Raw genomic sequence first — 24644 nt, 5'->3', positions numbered from 1 at the left:
AGACAGGGACTGGCTTCGAGGACCGCCATCTTGCTTACCCAGAACGCCCCGCGACGACGCCACGTGTCGCAGGCCGTGCCCGGAAACCGCGCATGCGCCGAGTGGACAAAAGCCCCTCCGGAGCCGGCAACAGGTAGGAGCGGGGTCCCGGGCGGGGGTTGAGTCGGCGCCGGCGCCGGCGTTCCCCTCCCACTGAGGGGCAATTGCCGTGAGCTCCGGGCACACCTTGGCCCCCGCACCCCGGGGGCTGGGCAGTCAAAATCTGCCCAACGCATCACCGTCACCATCGGGCACACAGTTTGCACCAGTCTTCACTGTGGAAGACACTGGCAGTGCCAGGTGTCGGGGGCATGAAGTTTGTGAAGTTACCTTTACCTTTACTAGGGAGAAGGTTCTTGGGCAACTGAAAGGTCTGAGGGTGCACAAGCCACCTAGACCAGGTGGTCCACACCCCAGAGTCCTGAAAGAGGTGGCTGCCGAGGCACTGGTAGTGATCTTCCAAGAAACACTCGATTCTGGAATGGTTCCAGAGCACTGGAAATTGGAAATGTCACTCCACTCTTCGAAAAGGGAGATGGGCAGAAGAAAGGAAATTATAGACTGGTTACTCTGTGCCGTGGAAATTTGACCCCAGTCAGGGAAAAGAATACTTGACTCTGGACTCTCATTTTGGGACCTTGATTGTACTTGGCATCAAGGAGAGAGAGCTGGTCTCCACCAGCACCCAACTCTGCTCTCCTGTTACACTGGCGTCTTTTTATACAGTTCAGCAGACTTGTTTTATACAATCCAATATACTATATTTATACTATACAATCCAATCACTGTACAGAAATATTACCACACTCTAGCAATAAGAGGAATAGATAGAGTGGATAGCCAGCGCCTCTTCCCCAGGGCACCACTGCTCAGTACAAGAGGACATGGCTTTAAGGTAAGGGGTGGGAAGTTCAAGGGGATATTAGAGGAAGGTTTTTTCACTCAGAGAGTGGGTGGTGCGTGGAATGCACTGCCTGAGTCAGTGGTGGGGGCAGATACACTAGTGAAGTTTAAGAGACTACTAGACAGGTATATGGAGGAATTTAAGGTGGGGGCTTATATGGGAGGCAGGGTTTGAGGGTCGGCACAACATTGTGGGCCGAAGGGCCTGTACTGTGCTGTACTATCAACACCCATCAAAGTTGCTGGTGAACGCAGCAGGCCAGGCAGCATCTCTAGGAAGAGGTACAGTCGACGTTTCGGGCCTCTTCCGAGAGATGCTGCCTGGCCTGCTGCGTTCACCAGCAACTTTGATGTGTGTTGCTTGAATTTCCAGCATCTGCAGAATTCCTCGTATGTGCTGTACTATTCTATGTTCTATATTTTACCATTTACGCAAGAAAAAAAAACTTAAGGGGAAAACAGCAGCTCCATGTTAAACTATCTTGCAGAGCTCAGCACATTAGTTCTTGTTTCCATGGTTACAGCAGATTATACTCACACCTTACTTTGCAAGAGTTAGCACCCAATGTTCTCTGTTTGCACACAATGCCCTTTGCACTGTAGCCTTCCCTTGCCCCTGGTCATGTAGCCTCTCCTCCACACTGTGACCTCAGTGGTTGGGAAGATGTTGGAGTCGATTATTAAGGATGAGGTCTCAGGGTACTTGGAGGCACATGATAAAATAGGCTGTAGTCAGCATGGTTTCCTCAAGGGAACATCCTGCCTGACCAATCTGTTGGAATTCTTTGAAGAACCAACAAGCAAGATAGACAGAGGAGAATCTGCTGATGTTGTGTACTTGGATTTTCAGAAGGCCTTTGACAAGGTGCCACACATGAGGCTGCTTAACAGGCTACGAGCCCGTGGTATTACAGGAAAGATTCTAGCATGGATAAAGCAGTGGCTGATTGGCAAGAGGTAAAGAGTGGGAATAAAGGGAGCCTTTACTGATTGGCTGCCGGTGACTCGTGGTGTTCCACAGGGGTCTGTGTTGGGACCAGTTCTTTTCACGTTATATGTCAGTGACTTTGATGACAGAATCGATGGCTTTGTTGCAAAGTTTTCAGGCCATACGAAGATACATGGAGGGGCAGGTAGTTTTGATGAATTCGGCTAAAAAGGACTTAGACTAGGATTAGGAGACTGGGCAAAGAAATCGGGAAGTGTATGGTCATAGAAACATAGAAACATAGAAAATAGGTGCAGGACTAGGCCATTCGGCCCTTCGAGCCTGCACCGCCATTTATTATGATCATGGCTGATCATCCAACTGAGAACCCCACCCCAGCCTTCCCTCCATACCCCCTGATCCCCGTAGCCACAAGGGCCATATCTAACTCCCTCTTAAATATAGCCAACGAACTGGCCTCAACTGTTTCCTGTGGCAGAGAATTCCACAGATTCACCACTCTCTGTGTGAAGAAGTTTTTCCTAATCTCAGTCCTAAAAGGCTTCCCCTCTATCCTCAAACTGTGGCCCCTCGTTCTGGACTTCCCCAACATCGGGAACAATCTTCCTGCATCTAGCCTGTCCAATCCCTTTAGGATTTTATACGTTTCAATCAGATCCCCCCTCAATCTTCTAAATTCCAACGAGTACAAGCCCAGTTCATCCAGTCTTTCTTCATATGAAAGTCCTGCCATCCCAGGAATCAATCTGGTGAACCTTCTTTGTACTCCCTCTATGGCAAGGATGTCTTTCCTCAGATTAGGGGACCAAAACTGCACACAATACTCCAGGTGTGGTCTCACCAAGGCCTTGTACAACTGCAGTAGTACCTCCCTGCTCCTGTACTCGAATCCTCTCGCTATAAATGCCAGCATACCATTCGCCTTTTTCACCGCCTGCTGTACCTGCATGCCCACTTTCAATGACTGGTGTATAATGACACCCAGGTCTCGTTGCACCTCCCCTTTTCCTAATCGGCCACCATTCAGATAATAATCTGTTTTCCTATTTTTGCCACCAAAGTGGATAACTTCACATTTATCCACATTAAATTGCATCTGCCATGAATTTGCCCACTCACCCAACCTATCCAAGTCACCCTGCGTCCTCTTAGCATCCTCCTCACAGCTAACACTGCCACCCAGCTTCGTGTCATCCACAAACTTGGAGATGCTGCATTCAATTCCCTCATCCAAGTCATTAATATATATTGTAAACAACTGGGGTCCCAGCACTGAGCCTTGCGGTACCCCACTGGTCACCGCCTGCCATTCTGAAAAGGTCCCGTTTATTCCCACTCTTTGCTTCCTGTCTGCTAACCAATTCTCCACCCACACCAATACCTTACCCCCAATACCGTGTGCTTTAAGTTTGCACACTAATCTCCTGTGTGGGACCTTGTCAAAAGCCTTTTGAAAATCCAAATATACCACATCCACTGGTTCTCCCCTATCCACTCTACTAGTTACATCCTCAAAAAATTCTATGAGATTCGTCAGACATGATTTTCCTTTCACAAATCCATGCTGACTTTGTCCGATGATTTCACCGCTTTCCAAATGTGCTGTTATCACATCCTTGATAACTGACTCCAGCAGTTTCCCCACCACCGACGTTAGGCTAACCGGTCTATAATTCCCCGGTTTCTCTCTCCCTCCTTTTTTAAAAAGTGGGGTTACATTAGCCACCCTCCAATCCTCAGGAACTAGTCCAGAATCTAACGAGTTTTGAAAAATTATCACTTATGCATCCACTATTTCTTGGGCTACTTCCTTAAGCACTCTAGGATGCAGACCATCTGGCCCTGGGGATTTATCTGCCTCCAATCCCTTCAATTTACCTAACACCACTTCCCTACTAACATGTATTTCGCTCAGTTCCTCCATCTCACTGGACCCTCTGTCCCCTACTATTTCTGGAAGATTATTTATGTCCTCCTTAGTGAAGACAGAACCAAAGTAATTATTCAATTGGTCTGCCATGTCCTTGCTCCCCATAATCAATTCACCTGTTTCTGTCTGCAGGGGACCTACATTTGTCTTTACCAGTCTTTTCCTTTTTACATATCTATAAAAGCTTTTACAGTCCGTTTTTATGTTCCCTGCCAGTTTTCTCTCATAATCTTTTTTCCCCTTCCTAATTAAGCCCTTTGTCCTCCTCTGCTGAACTCTGAATTTCTCCCAGTCCTCAGGTGAGCCACTTTCTCTGGCTAATTTGTATGCTTCTTCTTTGGAATTGATACTATCCCTAATTTCTCTTCTCAGCCACGGGTGCACTACCTTCCTTGATTTATTCTTTTGCCAAACTGGGATGAACAATTGTTGTAGTTCATCCATGCAACCTTTAAATGCTTGCCATTGCATATCCACCGTCAATCCTTTAAGTGTCATTTGCCAGTCTATCTTAGCTAATTCACGTCTCATACCTTCAAAGTTATCCCTCTTTAAGTTCAGAACCTTTGTTTCTGAATTAACTATGTCACTCTCCATCTTAATGAAGAATTCCACCATATCATGGTCACTCTTACCCAAGGGGCCTCTCACGACAAGATCGCTAATTAACCCTTCCTCATTGCTCAAAACCCAGTCCAGAATAGCCTGCTCTCTAGTTGGTTCCTCGACATGTTGGTTCAAAAAACCATCCCGCATACATTCCAAGAAATCCTCTTCCTCAGCACCTTTACCAATTTGGTTCACCCAATCTACATGTAGATTGAAGTCACCCATTATAACTGCTGTTCCTTTATTGCATACATTTCTAATTTCCTGTTTAATACCATCTCCGACCTCACTACTACTGTTAGGTGGCCTGTACACAACTCCCACCAGCGTCTTCTGCCCCTTAGTGTTATGCAGCTCTACCCATATCGATTCCACATCTTCCCAGCTTATGTCCTTCCTTTCTATTGCGTTAATCTCTTCTTTAACCAGCAACGCCACCCCACCTCCCCTTCCTTCATGTCTATCCCTCCTGAACTTCCGTAGAAGAAATGAAAGGGTAGACTATTTTCTAATTGGAGAGAAAAATCAAAAATCTGAGGCACAGAGGGACTTGGGAGACCTCGTGCGGTATTCCCTAAAGGTTAATTTGCAGGTTGGGTCAGTGGTGAGGAAGGCAAGTGCAATGTTTGTCTTCATTTCAAAAGGACTAGAATAGAAAAGCAAGGATGTAATATTGAGACTTTACAAAGCACTGGTGAGGCCTCATGGAGTATTGTGAGCAGTTTGGGGCCCCTTATCTTAGAAAGGATGTGCTGAAACTGGAGAGGGTTCAAAGGAAGTTCACAAAAATGATTCCAGGATTGAATGGCTTGTCATATGAAGTTTGTTCGATGGTTTTGGACCTGTATTCACTAGAATTCAGAAGAATAAGGGGTGACCTAATTGAAACCTATCGAATGGTGAAAGGCCTCGATAGAGTGGATGTGGTGAGGATGTTTCCTGTGGTGGGGGAGTCTGAAGACCAGAGGGGACAGCCTCAGAATAGAGGGGCATCCTTTAGAATGGAGATACGGAGGGATTTCCTTAGCCAGAGAGTGGTGAAGCTGTAGAATCCTTTGCCACAGGCAGCTGCGGAGGCCAACCCTCTATGTAGATTTAAGGCAGAGGTTGATAGATTCTTGATTAGTCAGGGCATGAAGTGATACGGAGAGAAGACAGGGGGTTGGAGCTGAGAGGGAAAATGGATCAGCCAGAGCAGACTCGATGGGCCAAATGGCCTAATTCTGCTCCCAGATCTTATGCTCTTGTATGTCTTTAAGGAGTTTGTACGTTCTCCCTGTGACCGTGTGGGTTTCTTCCGAGTGCTCTGGTTTCCTCCCACAGTTCAAAGGCCGACCGGTTAGGAGGTTAATTGCTCATTGTAAATCGCCCTGTGATTAGACTCAGATTAAATCGGGGGATTGCTGGATTGCTCGAAGGGCCGGAAGGGCCTATTCTGCACTGTATCTCAATAAATAAATAAATGATATATAGTGTTTGAAAAGAGCCGGTAACATCGTGATGAATCCCGTCCACTCTGCTCAGGGACTTTTTGTTTCACTCCCAACCGGGAGTAGATTGAAGTCATTTCTCAGAATTCTACTTAGAATTCACACCAGGATCACCAGACTCAAAAAGTTACTTTCCCAGAGGAGTAAGGCTGATTGATCACCTGCACCCACTAACCCACCCTCTACATCCCCCACTGCCACGACTTGAACATTTCCTGGCAGTCACCATACGTGCAGACACTCCTGTGCCCAGCGTCACTTTATGGACGTACAATCAAGTTCAAAGTAAATTTATCATCAAAGTACATTCATGTCGCCATATACAACCCTTAGATTTGCTTTCTCGCGGGCATTCACAGTAAATGCAAGAGTCACAATAGAACCAATGAAAGAGTGCATCCAACAAGACAAAAGACAACAGACTGTTCAAATACATAAAGAAAGAAAAGCAACAATTAAACAAGCAATAAGTATCGAGAACATGGGATGAAAGTGAGTCCATAGGTTGTGGGAACAGTTCAGTGATGGGTCGAGTGAAGTTACCCCCTTTGGTTCAAGAGCCTGATGATTGAGGGGTAGTAACTGTTCCTGAACCTGGTGTAGTAGGTTCTGAGGCTCCTGTGCCTTCTTCCTGAGAAGAGAGTGTGACTCGAGCGGTGGGTATCCCTGAGGATGGATGCTGCTTTCCTACCACAGTGCTCCACGTAGATGTGCACAATGGCGGGGAGGGCTTTACCCGCGACAGACTGGGCCGTATTCACTACCTTTTGTAAGATTTTCCGTTCAACCCCATTGGTGTTTCCATGCCAGGCTGTGAAGCAGCTCCCCACCAGACATCAACAGAAGTTTTCGGAGTTTTAGATGACATGCAAATCTTCGTACACGTCTAAGAAAGTAGAGGCAGTGCTGTTCTTCCTGTGTAATGGCACCTGCACGCTGGACCCAGTACCTATCGTCTAAAATATTAACACCAGGGAATTTACTCAATCCAAACTGACTGGGGTCTGTAAGTGGGGTCAGTTGCACAAGGAGGTATTGGGGCCAAGGTCTTGAAACTTATTTGTATTGAGGGGTTGATGGTATTGAATGCCAAGCTGCCGTCGATAGAGAGCATCCTGGTGGATATATCCTTACTTACAGGGTTGAATGAAGAGCCAGTGATACAGCTTCTGCTGTGGATCTGTTGTGACGCTAGGCAAAATGGAGCAGATCGAAGTCGTTTCTCGGGCAGGATCAATGTGTTTCACCACCAGCCTTTCGAGCACTTCATCACAGTGGATGTAAGTGCTACTGGGCGATAGCCAGTGAGGCAGGCTACCACGTTCTGTTTAGGCACCGGGAGAATTGAGCTATGCTTGAAGCAGGTGGGTAACTCAGACTGTCGAAGCAAGAGGTTAAAGGTATTGATTGGTGAACACTCCAGCCGATTGATCAGCATGGATCTTTAGTATTCGGTCAGGTACCCTGTCGGGGCACTGTGCGTTCACCCTTCTGAAGGATGCTCTTAAGTCAGTCTCAGAGACAGAAGTCACAGGGTCTTCGGGGGCTGAGGGAGTTTGTGAAGGTGCCTCCATGTTGAGTGAGCATGGAAGGCATTGAGATCATCAGGGAGCAAAGCCTTGTTGCCTGGTTTTTCACTTTCTAGGAGGGAATGGCATTCGAGCCGTCAGGCGTCCTTCAGTGATTCAGATTTGGTCTGGAACGTGAGATGGCTTTCCAGAGATTGTACTTTACTTGGTTGCCAGATCTGGAGGCCACTCATCTGGCCCTCAAGAGATTGAGAATGTCATGATTCATCTCGGGCTTCTTGTTGGGGAAGATTCTGAATGATTTTGCTCGTCTATGACTCTTTTTATGAAGTCCATAACAAGCGTGGTGTATTTGTTCAGATCCCCTCAGGAGTCGTTGAACATGGCCCAGTCCTCTGACGCAGGCTCTGCCTCTCACGACCAGCTCTTTGTTGTCCTTATTTCCGGAGCCTTGCCCTTTGGCCTCTGCCTGTACTCATGTAGGAGGAGGACGGCCAAGCGATCGAATTTCCCAAAGTGTGGTCTAGGCATGGAACAGCAGGCAGTCCCAATCGTAGTATAGCAGTGGCTATAGATGTTCCAGGTCAGGGAAACAGGAGTGTAACAATAACGCTGCGCCCGAGCACCATAAAGAGCTTATTATGAAACAGAGTCCTCTTCCCCATGCCACCTACATTTTGCCTTCTCTGAATCAGCAGTCTGGTCCATCCTGTGTATCGAGAAATCCTCAGGTTTCGCCAATGTATGGAGCGTGTCTGGAGTGAGCCATGTCTCTGTGAAATAAAGAATGCAGCAATTTCTCATTTCCCTCTGATAAAGCAATCTTGCCCTTAGGTCCAAAATCTTTTTCTCCATCAACAGATTATTTGCTTACAAGATGCTAGGAAGAGGAAGTTATGTATCTTGGCGTTTTATCCTGTCTTGGAGTCCTCCCTTTCTTCCTCTGTTATGACCATGGCGATGAGCCTTTGTCCCCTTAAAGGTGCCACCCCTCATACTTGAGAGTTAGTCCTCTGAATCCTTCAGAAGATCTAGTTTCAGAAGTATGTTACTTAAGGGGAAATTACGCGCTGCAGATTGGCAGGGAGAGTAGCTCAGAATTCAAATTCAATTCAAGTCAAGTCAAAGAATGTATAAGTTATACAACCTTGAGATTTGTCCACTTACAGGCAGCCACAGAGCAAGAAACCCAAATAACCCAATTTTAAAAAACTAAAAAAGTAGAAGAGAGAGAGAGAAAAAATACACATACATCATGCAAACAAAAGAATCAAACCAACAGCACCCCAAACCAGATTTTAACTTTCCTAATATTGATTGGCATCGCCTTAGAGCAAGGGGTTCGGATGGGGTGGAGTTTGTTAGGTGTGTTCAGGAAGGTTTCCTGATGCAATATGTCGACAAGCCAACTGGAGGAGAGGCTTTACTTGATCTAGTATTGGGAAAGGTGCCAGATCTCTCAGTGGGAGAGCAATTTGGAGATAGTGATCATAATTCTATAAACCTTCACCATAGGGCTGGAGAGGGATAGGTGCAGACAATTTGGGAAAACATTTAATTGGGGTAGGGGGAAATATAATGCTTTTAGGCGGAAACTTGGGAGCAGGTGTTCTCAGGGAAATGCACGGCAGAATTGTGGCAAATGTTCAGGGAACATTAGCATGGAGTTCTGGCATTTATAGCAAGAGGATTCGAGTGCAGGAGCAGGGAGGTACTACTGCAGTTGTACAAGACTTTGGTGAGACCACACCTGGAGTATTGTGTGCAGTTTTGGTCCCCTAATCTGAGGAAAGACATCCTTGCCATAGAGGGAGTACAAAGAAGGTTCACCAGATTGATTCCTGGGATGGCAGGACTTTCATATGATGAAAGACTGGATCAACTAGGCTTATACTCATTGGAATTTGGAAGATTGAGGGGAGATCTGATTGAAACGTATAAAATCCTAAAGGGATTGGACAGGCTAGATTCAGGAAGATTGTTCCCATTGTTGGGGAAGTCCAGAACGAGGGGTCACAGTTTGAGGATAAAGGGGAAGCCTTTTAGGACCGAGATTAGGAAAAACTTCTTCACACAGAGAGTGGTGAATCTGTGGAATTCTCTGCCACAGGAAACAGTTGAGGCCAGTTCATTGGCTATATTTAAGAGGGAGTTAGATATGGCCCTTGTGGGTAAAGGGATCAGGGGGTATGGAGGGAAGGCTGGTGCAGGGTTCTGAGTTGGATGATCAGCCATCTGAATGGCGGTGCAGGCTCGAAGGGCCAAATGGCCTACTCCTGCACCTATTTTCTATGTTTCTATGTATGTTCCACTGAGGCAGGGAAAGGATGGTAGGGTAAAAGAACCATGGTGTACAAAGGCTGTAGAAAATCTAGTTAAGAGAAAAGAGAAGCTTATGAAAGGTTCAAGAAACTAGGTACTGTTAGAGCTCTAAAAAATTATAATTGTGCCAGGAAGGAGCTCAAGAATGAAATTAGGAGAGCTAGAAGGGGCCATGAGAAGGCCTTGGCGAGCAGGATTAAGGAAACCCCCATGGCATTCTACAAGTACGTGAAGAGGATAATCCATGTGAGAATAGGACCAATCAGGTATGATAGTGGAAACGTTTATGTGCAGTCAGAGGAAGTAATGGAGGTACTTAATGAATACTTTGCTTCAGTATTCACCAACGTAAAGGACCTTGGCAATTGTGGAGATGACTTACAGTGGACTGAAACACTTGAGCATATGGACATTAAGAAAGTGCTAGAGCTTCTCAAAAGCATTAAGTCAGAAAAGACACAGGGTCCAGGTGAGATATACCCCAGACTCCTATGGGAAGCGAGAGAGGAGATTGCTGAGCCTCTGGCGATGATCTTTGCATCATCAATAGGGACAGGAGAAGCACCAGCGGATTGGAGGTTGCAAATGTTGTTCCCTTGTTCAAGAAAGGGAGTAGAGATAACCCAGGAAATTATAGACCAGTGAGTCTTACTTCAGTAGTTGGCAAGTTGTTGGAGAAAATACTGAGAGGCAGGATTTCATAGTCGTAGTCATACTTTATTGATCCTGAGGGAAATTGGGTCTCGTTACAGTTGCACCGACCAAGAATAGAGTATAAATATAGCAATATAAAACCATAAATAATTAAATAATAATATGTAAATTATGCCAGATGGAAATAAGTCCAGGACCAGCCTATTGGCTCAGGGTGTCTGACCCTCCAAGGGAGGAGTTGTAAAGTTTGATGGCCACAGGCAGGAATGACTTCCTATGACGCTCTGTGCTGCATCTCGGTGAAATGAGCATTTGGAGAGACATACTGATTAGTGATAGTCAGCAAGGCTTTGTCAAGGGCAGGTTGTGCCTTACAAACCTAATTGAGTTCTTTGAGGATGTAACAAAACACATTGATGAAGGTAGAGCATTGGATGTAGTGTATATGGATTTCATTAAGGCATTTGATAAGGTTCCCCATCCCAGGCTCATTCAGAAAGTAAGGAGGCATGGGATCCAAGGAGACCTTGCTTTGTGGATCCAGAATTGGTTTGCCACAGAAGGCAAAGAGTGGTTGTAGATGGTTAGTATTCTGCACGGAGGTCAGTGACCATTGATGTTCTGCAGGGTTCTGTTCTGGGACCCCTGCTCTGTGATTTTTATAAATGACCTGGATGAGGAAGTGGAAGGGTGGGTTAGTAAGTTTGCTGATGACTCAAAAGTTGGGGGTGTTGTGGATAGTCTGCAGGGTTGTCAGAGGTTACAGTGGGACGTCATTAGGATGCAGAACTGGGCTGAGAAGTGGCAGATAGAGTTCAACCCAGACAAGTGTGAAGTGGTTCATTTTGGTAGGTCAAATTTGAAGACAGAATATAATATTAATGGTAAGACAGTGTGGAAAATCAGAGAGATCTTGGGGTCCGTGTCCATTGGACGCTCAAAGCTGCTGCACAGGTTGACAGTGTGAAGGTGTATGGTGTGTTGGCCTTAATCAACCGTGGGATTGAGTTCAAAAGCCGTGAGGTAATATTACAGCTATATAAGACCTTGGTCAGACCCCACTTGGAGTACTGTGTTTAGTTCTGGTATTAAACGCACAGCGCATATTTTCCTCGCATGAATGTAGTGATAAGTCAATTATAACAGTGGTCCCAAACCTCGGGGCTGCAGACTGATACATGGCCGCGTAGCATGCAGCGGTACAGCGGTGGCCAGAATGCACCCAGCACATCTTTAAGAAAAAAGCCAAAATAAACAAGCTAATTGATTAGGTGCCGCCCGGCACGTAAATGTCGGCCCAGATCAGAGGCGACACAATTGGCAATTGCCTCTGATTTTGATCCAGAATGCCGGCAGAGATGTTATGTCAAACATACTTTTCAGCCCACCGTCATTTGCAAGCCTGAGGAGTTGATCTTTTTCCCGCGCTGACATGGGAGATTCACCGGAAACATTCACAAATGGGTCACGGACCCATTCCCTTGCACGTCTTGCGTCATTTGCGTCTTCGGTCACTGATGACCTCGTGTGCGTAATGACCTCGCGTGCGTTAAAGTTCAACAGTGCGTGACAGGGAATGCAGCTGACTCATATCGTTTCATATCGCCAAATCATATTGTTTCCTCGTGGCCCGGTAGCACGTGCTTTGCGGCCCAGTGGTTGGGGACCACTGGGTTACATAGTCGGTACAACATTGTGGGCCGAAGGGCCTGTAATGTGCTGTAGATTTCTACGTTCTATGTTCAGACCAAGTCCTGGATCCGCTCCCAGAGCAGCCGGAGTAAACCCCAGAGCCTCGGTCATCACACCAGCAGGTCATCTCACCAGCAGGTCATCACACCAGCAGGGCAGAAAAACCAGCAGGTCATCACACCAGCAGGACAGAAACACCAGCACATCATCACACCAGCAGGGCAGAAACACACAGCTGAAGTAAACCTCGAGCCTCGGTCATCACACCAGCAGGGCAGAAACACCAGTAGGTCATCACACCAGCAGGTCATCTCACCAGCAGGGCAGAAACATCAGCAGGTCATCACACCAGCAGGACAGAAACACCAGCACGTCATCACACCAGCAGGGCAGAAACACACAGCTGAAGTAAACCTCGAGCCTCGGTCATCACACCAGCAGGGCAGAAACACCAGTAGGTCATCTCACCAGCAGGTCATCTCACCAGCAGGGCAGAAACACCAGCAGGTCATCACACCAGCAGGGCAGAAACACCAGCAGGTCATCACACCAGCAGGACAGAAACACCAGCACATCATCACACCAGTAGGGCAGAAACACACAGCTGAAGTAAACCTCGAGCCTCGGTCATCACACCAGCAGGGCAGAAACACCAGCAGGTCATCACACCAGCAGGGCAGAAACACCAGCAGGTCATCACACCAGCAGGACAGAAACACCAGCACATCATCACACCAGTAGGGCAGAAACACACAGCTGAAGTAAACCTCGAGCCTCGGTCATCACACCAGCAGGGCAGAAACACCAGCAGGTCATCACACCAGCAGGGCAGAAACACCAGTAGGTCATCACACCAGCAGGTTATCTCACCAGCAGGTCATCTCACCAGCACGTCATCACACCAGCAGGGCAGAAAAACACAGCCGAAGTAAACCCCGAGCCTCGGTCATCACACCAGCAGGTCATCACACCAGCAGGACAGAAACACCAGCAGGTCATCACACCAGCAGGGCAGAAACACCAGCACGTCGTCACACCAGCAGGGCAGAAAAACACAGCCGAAGTAAACCCCGAGCCTCGGTCATCACACCAGCAGGGCAGAAACACCAGCAGGTCATCACACCAGCAGGGCAGAAACACACAGCTGCCAGATCAGCTGGAGAAAGGAATAAACGTTCACAGGAAGTAAATGTAAAAGTTTTGTAAGCTGCTGTGGATAAAGACTCAGCAAAAGGGTTAATGAACTAAGTAACTCACTTGTATTTTTTCACTTGAACTTTGTTGTAAGCTGAGCCCTGCAGACGACAGTTAGACTTTCACAAACCAGGATGCAGACTCTGAAAACGGAAACAGGCGCTCTCGCGACTTAACCACCTTGCTGTTCGGCGATTAAGAATATCCTGTGTAACAGATGCACATGCATGCGACTAGTCACACACGCTTGTCGGTCCATGGGTGTCAGCATATGCCAGAATTGCTCTGTAACTTAGAGCCTTGCACCTTTCTGCAGGCTCTCTACGATATCGTGTTGCAAAAAAAAAGCAATCAAGCTTGAAGTCTGGTCATTCTTCTTCGCCGGCTGCCCGCGACGCGACACGTTGCTTCACCATCTTGGCAAAGATCAATCGAAGTATGTACAGTGTGTAAGCTCTGTTATGTACAGTATTTATATTTATGGTGTTGTTATTTATCTTATGGTGTTATTTTGTGCTGCGTCGGACACAGAATTACGATGATATATTTCTCATTTCAACCTGTGTACAGGAAATGACATTAAGCAATTTTGAATCTGGAGCGTTTCTGATGAGCGATGGCGCTGGTGCCATTTCCGAGGTGCTTGTGTATTGCATCGACCACGACGGGTAGATCATTAGCGGGCTTTCCTGCTGTAGGGGCCGCCATGGGTGATGCTGCCACTAAGTGCGCCCGGTGTGTTTGGAAGCGCGGGCAGCGGGAATGAGAGCGGATGGAAATCCCAGACACTGCCGATTTAGATCCAGGGTTTGGGAGACTTGGGACAAAAACGTTGATCTCCGATCCATGGTGAATTGGCCGTTGTATTCAGAATAGGTTTGCTCGTAGAAAACAGTGGGTAAGAGGGTAGCAGGACTTGTTCTGGATGGAGGTCTGTTATTAATGGTGTTCTGCAGGGATCCATACTGGGACCTCCGCTATTTGTGATGTATATCATTGATCTGATGAAAATGTGGATGGGCGGGTTAATAAGTTTGAGGATGATGCAAAGATTTGTGGACAGCGTAGAAAACTGGCAAAGAATACAGCACGATATAGATCAGTAGCAGATATGGGCAGAGAAATGGCAGATGGAGTTTAATCCAGATAAGTGTGAGGTGGTGCACCTCAGCAGGTCAAGTGGAAAGGGTCTTGCCTTAAACAGTGTTGGTGACCAGAGGGATCTGGAGGTTCAAGTTCGTATCTCCCTGAAAGTGGCTACCCAGGTTGATAGGGTGGTGAAAAGGACTGATGCCATGCGATACTTTAACTGTCTCGACTTCAACACTCCTTCCTCCAATTCCAACCTCACTCCTTCTGAACGCTCACCTCTCCACTCTCTCCGCACAAGTCCTAACCGCACCATCAAACCCGCAGATAAGGGAGGCGCTTGAGTAGTCTGGCGGACTGGCCTCCATTTGCTGAGGGCCAGCGCCAACTCTCAGACACCTCCTCTCACTTCCCCCTCGAACAGGACCCCACTAAGGAACACCTGGCCATTGTCTCCCACACCATCACCAACCCTATTGACTCTGGGGATCTCCCATCCAACGCCACCAACCTCATAGTTCCCGCTCCCCGCACCTCTTGTTTCTACCTCCTACCCAACATCCATAAACCCGCTTGTCCAGGTAGACCCATTGTTTCAGCTTGTTCCTGCCCCACTGAACGCATATCGGCACACTTCGACTCTGTTTCTCTGTTTTATTCCCCCCCCCCCACCCCCGTTCGGTCCCTTCATATCAACATCTGTGACAGCTCATACGCTCTTGATATTTTTCAAGGATTTCAAGTTCCCGGGCCCCCCATCATCTTATTTTTACTATGGATGTCCAGTCCCTATAAACATCCATTCCCCACCAGGAAGGCCTCAAAGCTGTCTGTTTCTTTCTGGACACCAGACCCAGCCAGTTCCCCTCCACCACCACTCTCTTCCGCCCAGCAGAACTTGTCCTCACTCTAAGTAATTTCCCCTTTGGATCCTCCCACTTCCTTCAAACAAAAGGTGTAGCCATGGGCGCTCACATGGGCCCCGGCTATGCCTGCCTGTTTGTCGGCTGCGTTGAACAGTCTATGTTCCAAGCCTACACTGGTGACCATCCCGCACTTTCCCTGCGCTACATCGACGACTGCATTGGTGCTGCTTCCTGCACCCAGGCTGAACTCGTCCACTTCATCCACTTTGCCTCAAACTTTCACCCTGTTCTCAAATTTACCTGGTCTATTTCCAACACCTCCCTCCCCTTTCTCGATCTCACTGTCTATGTCTTTGGAGGCAGCTTATCCACCGATGTCTATTACAAACTCACGGACTCTCACAGCTGCCTTGACAGCACCTGGTCCCACCCTGCTACTTATAAAAACGCCGTCCCCTTCTCTCAATTCCTCCGTCTCCATCGTATCTGCTCTCAGGATGAGGCTTTTCATTCTAGAACGAGGGAGATGTCCTCCTTTTTCAAAGAAATGGGCTTCCCTTCCTCCACCATCAACGCTGTTCTCAACCACATCTCTTCCATTTCACGTAAGTCTGCCACCCTACCAGGGATAGGGTTCCTCTTGTCTTCACCTACCACCTCACCAGCCACTGTGTCCAACACATTATTCTCCGGATGTTCCCCCTCACCAAGCACATCTTTCCCTCCCCCCCCCCATTTTCTGCTTTCCACAGGGATCACTCCCCATGCGACTCCTTTGTCCACTCGTCCCTCCCCACTGATCTCCCTCCTGGCACGTATCCTTGTGGAACAAGTGTTATACCTGCCCCTACACCTCCTCCCTCACTACCATCCAGGGCCCCAAACAGTCCTTCCAGGTGAGACGACACTTCACCTGCGAGTCTGTTGGGGTCATTTGCTGTGCCCATTGCTCCCTGTGTGGCCTCCTGTACATCGATGAGACCCGACCTCGATCGGGAGACCACTTCGCCAAGCTCCGCTAGAACAAGCAGGATCTGCCAGTGGCCACCCATTCTAATTTTAATTCCACTCCCCATTCCCAGTCTGATACATCTATCCATGGCCTCCTCCACTGCCGTGATGGGGCCACACTTAAGCTGGAGGAACAACACCTTATATTCCATCTGGGTAGCCTCCAACCTGATAACATCGGTTTCTCAAACTTCCGGTAATGCCTCCCACCACCCCCACCCCCACTTTATCTCCTTGTCCGCCCATCGCCCCCCCCTTTTTCTTTCTTCCGTGGCCTTCTGTCTCTTTCACCAATCAACTTCCCAGCTCTTTACTTCATCCCTCCCCCTCCCGGTTCCACCTCTCACCTTGTGCGTCTCTCTCCTCCCCCCACCTTTCATTCTTTTCTTTTCAAATCTTTTTATTGTATATATATATATATATATATATATATATATATAGGAAAAATAAATGAGTACATTGAAGTAACAATACTTTACAATGCCTCAAAAAACCTATCATCTTAAAGATTGAAAACAAAATTTTGTGATAACAAAAAAAAAACCTACTGAGCAGAAAAGTGAGAAAAAAAGAGAACCCATTGGGTGTACAACCCCGGAGCCATGCGTCATACAAAAAGCTTCTAAAAATAAACATCAGACCGCCAGCAAGAAGAGAAAATATACTAAAAAAAATTTACAATTAGATCGTGGAAAAATTATATCAATTAACTCAAATGATAATAACGAGCAAATGAGCCCCATCTTTTCTCAAAATCAAATAAAGGTTCAAAGGTTCGACTTCTAATTTTCTCCAAACTAAGACACAGCATCACTTGAGAGAACCATTGTGACAAAGTGGGAGCTGATGTATCCTTCCACTTCAACAAAATGGCCCTCCTAGCTATCAATGTAACAAATGCAATAACATGTTGGTCAGACACAGAAATACCATGAATATTTTGAAGAATTATTCCAAAAAGCACCGTTACTTTATTAGGTTGTAAATTAATTTTAAGTACTTTAGAAATTGTTGAGAAAATCAACTTCCAGAACTGTTCCAATATAGAACAAGACCAAAACATATGTGTCAGTGTAGCTATCTCAGCTTCATATCTATCACAATGACTATCAACATTAGGAAAGATTTTAGAAAGTCTCTCCTTTGTCAAATGATAACGATGTACAATTTTAAATTGAATCAATAAATGGCTAGCACAAATTGAAGAAGAGTTAACCAACTTCAATATCCACATCCAATCCTCCGTCATAAAAGTCAAATTAAGTTCCTTTTCCCAATCCTGTTTAATCTTAGACAAAGGACGCTTATCCCATTGTAATAATAAATTATAAATTCTTCCAATAGAACCCTTAATCAAAAGATTCATACTCATAATATTATCTAACAGGTCAGCCTCCAATATGTAAGGGAAATTACTCAAGTATTTTTGTAAAAAATGTCTAACTTGAAGGTATTGCAGAAAGTGTGAGTATGAAAGAGAATATTTATCAGTTAATTGTTCAAAGGACATCAATCTATCTTCTTTAAATAAATCCATAAAAGAATTAATACCTTTATTTTTCCAAAGTAGAAAAATCGGATCACTCAAAGAAGGCTTAAAAAATTAATTTTGGTAAATTAAACTACAAAGTTTAAATTTTTTAAGATTAAAAGAATTGCGGAACTGGAGCCAAATTTATAAAGAATACTTAATCACAGGATATAAGTTTAAATTTGTGATAATGGAAAATTCTTCATTAGCAGCTCTTCTTCGCTCGCTGCTAAGAGCTCCCTTTGATGCATTCGACTTTGCATAGGTGTTAACAAATTATTTCGGTCGAAGCAGTGTTCTTGCAAGAATTGTAGCGCTATCTGCTTTATCATCAACCGCAGACCAGACATATTCTAAGAAATAATCATATCTCTGCACGTCGAGCTGTCTCATCTATCTGTATAAACGGTCAACTTGCTTATGCGTCTAGTTAGAGCCCGCCACTCCGTTGTGAGGGTTGGCTCTCCGTGATCATCACGACAATAAAAGGACTTTGCTATGAAGTAATCCCGAAAGAGTCTCTGTCTCTTTTATTCTGAGTAAAGTACTAACTCTGCTGCAATAAAATTAACAACTTTACCTAATTGCATAGGTAAAGGAGCCCCCAATAACAAAGTTAAATAAAACTGTTTTACAACTTTTAGTTCCAGATCTCCCCAAATTGGCCGATCAGTCTTATCAACCCAGTATAACCAAAAAGACATATATCGCAGATTAACAGCCCAATAATACATTCTAAAATTAGGCAAAGCAAGACCTCCATCCTTTTTCAATTTTTGTAAATGACATTTACTAATTCTTGGTCTTTTATTATTCCAAATAAAAGATAAAATAATAGAATCAATCCGATCAAAAAACTTGCTTGTCAAAAAAGCAGGAATATTCTGAAATAAATATAAAAATTTCGGTAGAATCATCATTTTAACTATATGAATATGACCGACAGGTGAAAATGTAAGGGGACTCCACCTACTAAATAAATACTTCATAGAGTCTACTAAGGGAACAAAATTAGCTTTATAAAGATCCTTATATTTTTTAGTAATTACAATACCTAAATATCTAAAAGAGTCTGAAACTTTAAAAGGAGTATTATCAGATATAGAAACAGAATCATTTAAGGGAAATAATTCACTTTTACTAAAATTAATTTTATATCCTGAAAAACCTCCGAATTCATTAAATAATTTTAACAGGGCAGGAATGGATTCGTCAGGGTTAGATATATAAACCAATAAATCATCAACATAAAGAGAGACCTTATGCATGGTCTCATTCACAAATATCCCATGGATATTTTTAGCCTCACGAAGAGCAATAGCAAGGGGATCTAATATTAAATTAAACAATAAAGGACGTAATGGACAGCCTTGCTTTGTCCCCCGTGAAAGCTGAAAAAAAGGAGGCCTACAATTGTTAGTAACAATAGTAGCAATAGGGGCTTTATATATCATTTTAATCCAATTATTAAAATTAACACCAAAGCCAAATTTCTCTAAAACATTGAATAAATATTTCCATTCAACTCGGTTGAACATCCAAAGATACAACACATTGTGGAATTTTAGAAGAGGATGAATATATAATATTAAGTAGTCTCTGAACATTTGAAAAGGAATAACGACCCTTTATAAAGCCTGTTTGATCTTTACAAATAATTTTACCCAGAATATTCTCCAACCGATTGGCCATTATCTTTGACAAAATCTTAGCGTCAACATTCAGTAATGAAATAGATCTATATGAAGCACAGTCAGTAGGATCTTTATCTTTTTTAAGAATTAAAGAAATAGAGGCCTCATAAAAAGTAGAAGGTAAGTCACCTTTCACAAAAGAATCCTTAAACATTTCCAACATATACGGAGAAAGCAACTTTCCAAATTTTTTATAAAATTCTACAGGATAGCCATCAAGTCCTGGGGACTTACCAGATTGCATTGAAAAAATAGCTTTATGAATTTCGGCTTTAGTCATTTGAGCATCGAAAATCTTTTGATCCTCAGCCGAGATTTTAGGAAAAACAATCTTTCGTAAAAAAGCATTCATTTTAGAGGAATCTAATGGACATTGAGATTTATATAGCTCAGCATAAAAGTCTTGAAATATCTTATTAATTTCCTCATATTCCTGAGCTAAGGTACCATCTTTCCTACGAATTTTCATGACTTGCCTTTTGGCTGCAGCCATTTTTAATTGAGATGCAAGCAGTTTATTATTTTTATCTCCAGACATGTAAAATTGACTTTTTAACTTAAGCAAATAACCTTCAATGGGATGAGTTAATAACAAGTTATATTGAGATTGAAGTTCCACCCTTTGTTTAAATATATCAGTATTGGGGGAAATTGCATAAAATTATCTAAATGTTTAATTTGTTTTGAAATTCTATCTAATTCTGCTTTAGTTTGTTTTTTAAGTTTAGCTGAATAAGAAATAATCTGACCACATAAAAATACTTTAAATGTATTCCATATAACTAATTTAAACATACTCCCTATATCATTAAAAAGAAAAAAATTCCTTTATCTGGGTTTCAATGAAAGTGACAAAGTCAGAGTTTTGCAATAATGTCTGAGACATGTGCCAAGGTGGGCGGGCAAGAGTGACATCATCAAATTCAAAAGAGAAACTCAGAGGCGCATGATCAGATATAGAAATAGCGTCATATTCGCAGGTTTTAACACTAGGCAAGAAGCGGGGATTGATTGATCCTCGAGTATTTTTTATAAACGTGTGAGAAGAAAGAATATTCTCTATTGTTGGGATGAAGATACCTCCACAAATCAATCAACCCAAAATCAATCAGAAAGGAATTAATAAATGACGTGGATTGATTTGGAAGTCGCTGATTGGTTGACCTCTTATCAATCATAGGATTTAAACAACAATTAAAATCCCCACCCATTATGAGCATATATTCATTTAAGTCAGGCAGTAAAGCGAATACCTTTTTAAAAAAGAAGTATCATCTAAGTTAGGACCATACAAATTAACCAAAACAACTTTTCTATTACAGATTGTTACTTTAACAATTAAAAATCTACCATTAGAATCTGATTCAATATCCTCTTGAATAAATATATTAGGTTTAATGAAAATAGACACGCCTTTTGTTTTACTCTGAGAAGTGGAGTGGAATTGCAAACCATTCCACCATCTAAAAAATCTATTTTGATCTCCCGCCCTGATATGTGTCTCTTGAGCAAAAATTATATCAGGTTGGAATCGGTTAATACTTTTAAAAGTCTTCTTTCGTTTAATAGGATGATTCCAACCACGTATATTCCAACTTATTATATTAATCCGTTTGAACAGCATACTATAAATTCATTCTACTTTATACATGCACAAAGTACATATCAATGCAGGATGATCAAAGATGGTGGCGATGAAAAATACAACCAAATAAAAAACACGCATGCTCCGGAACCACCCAATGGGAAAAAACTAACTCTAAACCCACCCACCCACACCCGGAAACCCGAAAAGGCAAGCGATCTACGATAGAATTCAAAGCTGCTGACTGCTCTGTCTGTGTCTTCTTTCCCTCCCCCCAGTTAGTAAAAAAGTAGAGTGACCCTGTGAGAAAGACAATAAAGTCTCAGGAAAAAAAGGTATTTACATTCCATTGACTGATAAACAAGAAAAAAACAAAATAATATTATCTCTTAAAAAAACCAGTTTAAGTTTAATATTAATTCCCTAAAAAAGCTTAAAATTCAGTTATAAAATGTTATAATAGAACAGAAAAAGATATAAAAAGCCCTATTAGTAGGAAAAACTACCAATTAGCTACGAAAAATTAAAGGAACAAATCGCCCTATCTTCTTCCCTCAGTCATAAAATGTCCAGAGATCATTTGAGCAGAGATACTTAAACCGTAAATCTTTCCAAAGGAAAACCAATAATATGCAATAAAAAACCACTCCCCGTGTTCTTTAATTAGTCTGTCGATGAAATATACAAGTGACCTTCATAAATCTTCTTTCCAAAATGTGAATAATATAGAAATAGCCAAACAGCCTTTCAGATGGATCATTCAACAGCGGTGTCGGTGACAGTGGCAGGTAATGCCTGAACAAAATCCAGTGCAGCTTTTGGATCAAAAAAAGTACGAGGAGGAGAATTAGGAGGAAAAATTTTAAGTTTTGTCGGATACCTCAGAGACGGGAAAAGATTCTTATCATATGCTTGTTTCATTACCAGGGCAAATTTTAAGCCATTAGATCTCCATCTTCAGCTCCTTCCTGCAGCCCAACAATTCTTATATTCCTTCATCTAGACCTAGTCTCCAGGTCTATAATCTTATTTTGATATCTTTCCAAACGAGTTGTAGCTTCAGACAGCTTTTGCTTAGTTATCTTCAATTCCTGTTCGTGTGAAATAACTTGAGTTTCCAGGTCTTTAAGTTTTCCCAGAAATGACTTCATTTCATTACTATTCTTTTCCAGTTGGTGTTTAATTGATCCATTCTGATCCTTAATTGAATTCAGTGTCCGAACGATATCTTCAGCCCACGATGGCATTTCATCAGATCTTTCCTTTTGCACTTTTCCTTTCCCATTACCTTTATCAGGTAAATTCTTCCCACTTCTTGTAGACATAGACATATTGATCCCCCTCAAGAATCAACAAGTAAAAATTTTAAATTCAAAGCTTAAACTAGGGGGAAAGAAAGAAAACTAAGAGCAGCAGAAAAATACTGCCACTCCATTAGCAGACAGGGGCAGTCCTCCCACCCCCACCTTTCAAATCCACCCCTCAGCTTTTCCTCTCCAGTCCTGCCGACGGGACTTGGCCTGAAACATCGACTGTTGACTTTTTTCCATAGATGCTGCCCGGCCTGCTGAGTTCCTCCAGCATTTTGTGTGTGTGTGTTGCCCAATGATATCAGGTACCTTTGTCTGGTGTAACAAGTGACCAGTAGCATTCACATCATAACAGTGTCTCACATTAGCGATCTATGTGGAGAAATTCCAGTCTCTTTCCCTTTGCATTCAGTGTCACTGCCATCGGTGAGCTCCTCACTGTCAGTCACCTGGGGGTGGAGGGGGTAGAGGGGTCAGAGTAACTAGGAAGTCTCCAGGAGCAGCCATATCCTCTGTGGGCCTTGACCAGAGCTTGAAATAATATTAATAGAGAGAGACGAACCGAGCCAAGTCACGAGTTGTTGACGGCTAGAAATGGCCGAATCTGATGCAGGCAGAAAAACAATCAGAGGGTTTGATGGTCGGTCCGGATGCCTGAACCGGGCACAGTTAGAAGGTGAGAAGTTGTCCCTCTAGCTTGGGCTGAACCTCAGTGTAACCGTGAAGTCAGGGCTCACTGTAAAGACTAGAATCACCCGGTTTCAAACGCTCTCCCTCACCCACTGATGTACTTTGTAAATCTTTCTACAGGATACAGACCGCAAGGGATTTGTGGACAGGAACCTCAAAGCACCACAACGCTGGTGTGGGTGGGTTCACCAGCAGGCGACCTTTGAATGTGGAGGAGGAGACGCTCGAGAAGGCGGCAGACCAACCCCAGGGAGAGCCCAAAAACGGGCTCAGTGAAGGGGTGAGATTTGGATAGACCCACCCGGAGACAGACCCACCTTCCAGTTGTTGAAGGAGCGGCCACATATTTTCTTTGTATCTCATCACAGCTGGAAAAGTGCATCTGCTCTTTGTCTTAAAATCTACTGGAACTGGTTTACTGAGGCCACACCAGCCTCTGTTCACTGGAGGTCAGTTCTTCAACCGCATTGATTGTGCGAGGAGTTCACTGTCTGACGCCTGACTTGATGAATCATCAGAGAACTGATAGCAGGGAGATATCGTTCCTCCGCTCTCAGTGTGGAAAGGGATTCACTCGCTCAGCCGACCCGCAGACGCACAGCTGAGTTCGCTGTGGGGAGAGGCCACGTGTGGGAAGGGATATTCTCAGTCATCCGGGCCGAAGATACACCACAGAGAGATGGTTCCCCCGTTGTGACTGCGGGAAGCGATTCACTCTGCCATCCACACGGAAGATGCATCAGTAAATTCACACTGGTTAAGAGGCCCTTCACCTGTGTTTGGGAGGAGATTCACTCACGCGGCCCGCCAACAGACATTTCATTGTTCACAAGAGCGAGAGCCTGTGTGGGAAAGGATTCACTCCCTCATCCAGTCAGACACCAGAGTTCACACTGGGGAGAGGCAGTTAACCTGCTCAGAGAGTAGGAAGGCTTTAATTCGGTCATTTTACGTGCAGACACACCAGCGAGTTCACAGTGCAGAGATGACATTTATCTGTACAGTGTGTGGGAGGAGTTTCAATCAGTCGTCTCACCTCCACAGACACAAGCGAGTTCACACCGGAGAGAGGCCGTTCTCGTGCTCGCAGTGTGGGAAGAGCTTCAATCAGTCGTCCATCCTGAAGAGGCACCAAAAGCGATTTCACACCGGGGAGAAGCCGTTCGCCTGCTCCGAGTGCGAACTGAGATTTACTCAGTTATCTGAGCTGCAGGCACACCAGCGGGTTCACAAGGGGGAGAGACCGTTTATCTGCTCCGACTGCGGGAAGGGGTTCATTCGGTCGTCTCAGCTGCTGACGCACCAGCGGGTTCACACTGGGGACAGGCCGTACACCTGCTCTGAGTGCGGGAAGGGGTTCACCCGGCTGTCCCACCTACAGTCGCACGAGTTCATTCACACCGGGGAGAGGCCATTCTCCTGTTCGGTGTGCGGGAAGCGATTCATTCGATCGTCTCACGTTCTGTCGCATCAGCGAGTTCACAGAACGTAGAACAGCACAGCAGGCCATTCGGCCCACCATGTTGTGCCGAACCAGTTAAACAAAAAAATCAAAAA

General features: G+C 44.6%; 1 protein-coding gene across 2 annotated transcripts; it reads left to right on the top strand.

The window, feature by feature from the left end:
* On the top strand, positions 1 to 24644 carry LOC134352645 (zinc finger protein 239-like). 2 transcript variants are annotated; one of them, XM_063059977.1, is made up of 3 exons: positions 1 to 133; positions 13628 to 13747; positions 23208 to 24644. In XM_063059977.1, the coding sequence occupies exon 3, from the start codon at positions 24073 to 24075 to the stop codon at positions 24577 to 24579; it is 507 nt and encodes a 168-aa protein (XP_062916047.1). In that variant the 5' UTR covers positions 1 to 133; positions 13628 to 13747; positions 23208 to 24072; the 3' UTR covers positions 24580 to 24644. The 2 variants fall into 2 exon arrangements, with proteins under 2 accessions (XP_062916047.1, XP_062916048.1); XM_063059978.1 differs by lacking the exon at positions 13628 to 13747 and having other exon boundaries at positions 80 to 133.

The sequence above is a fragment of the Mobula hypostoma genome, chromosome 10, assembly GCF_963921235.1.
Source record: "Mobula hypostoma chromosome 10, sMobHyp1.1, whole genome shotgun sequence".
Taxonomy (NCBI): Eukaryota; Metazoa; Chordata; class Chondrichthyes; order Myliobatiformes; family Myliobatidae; genus Mobula; species Mobula hypostoma.
The sequence above is the reverse complement of the archived record's forward strand: the minus strand, read 5'-3'. Positions and strand labels throughout refer to the sequence as shown.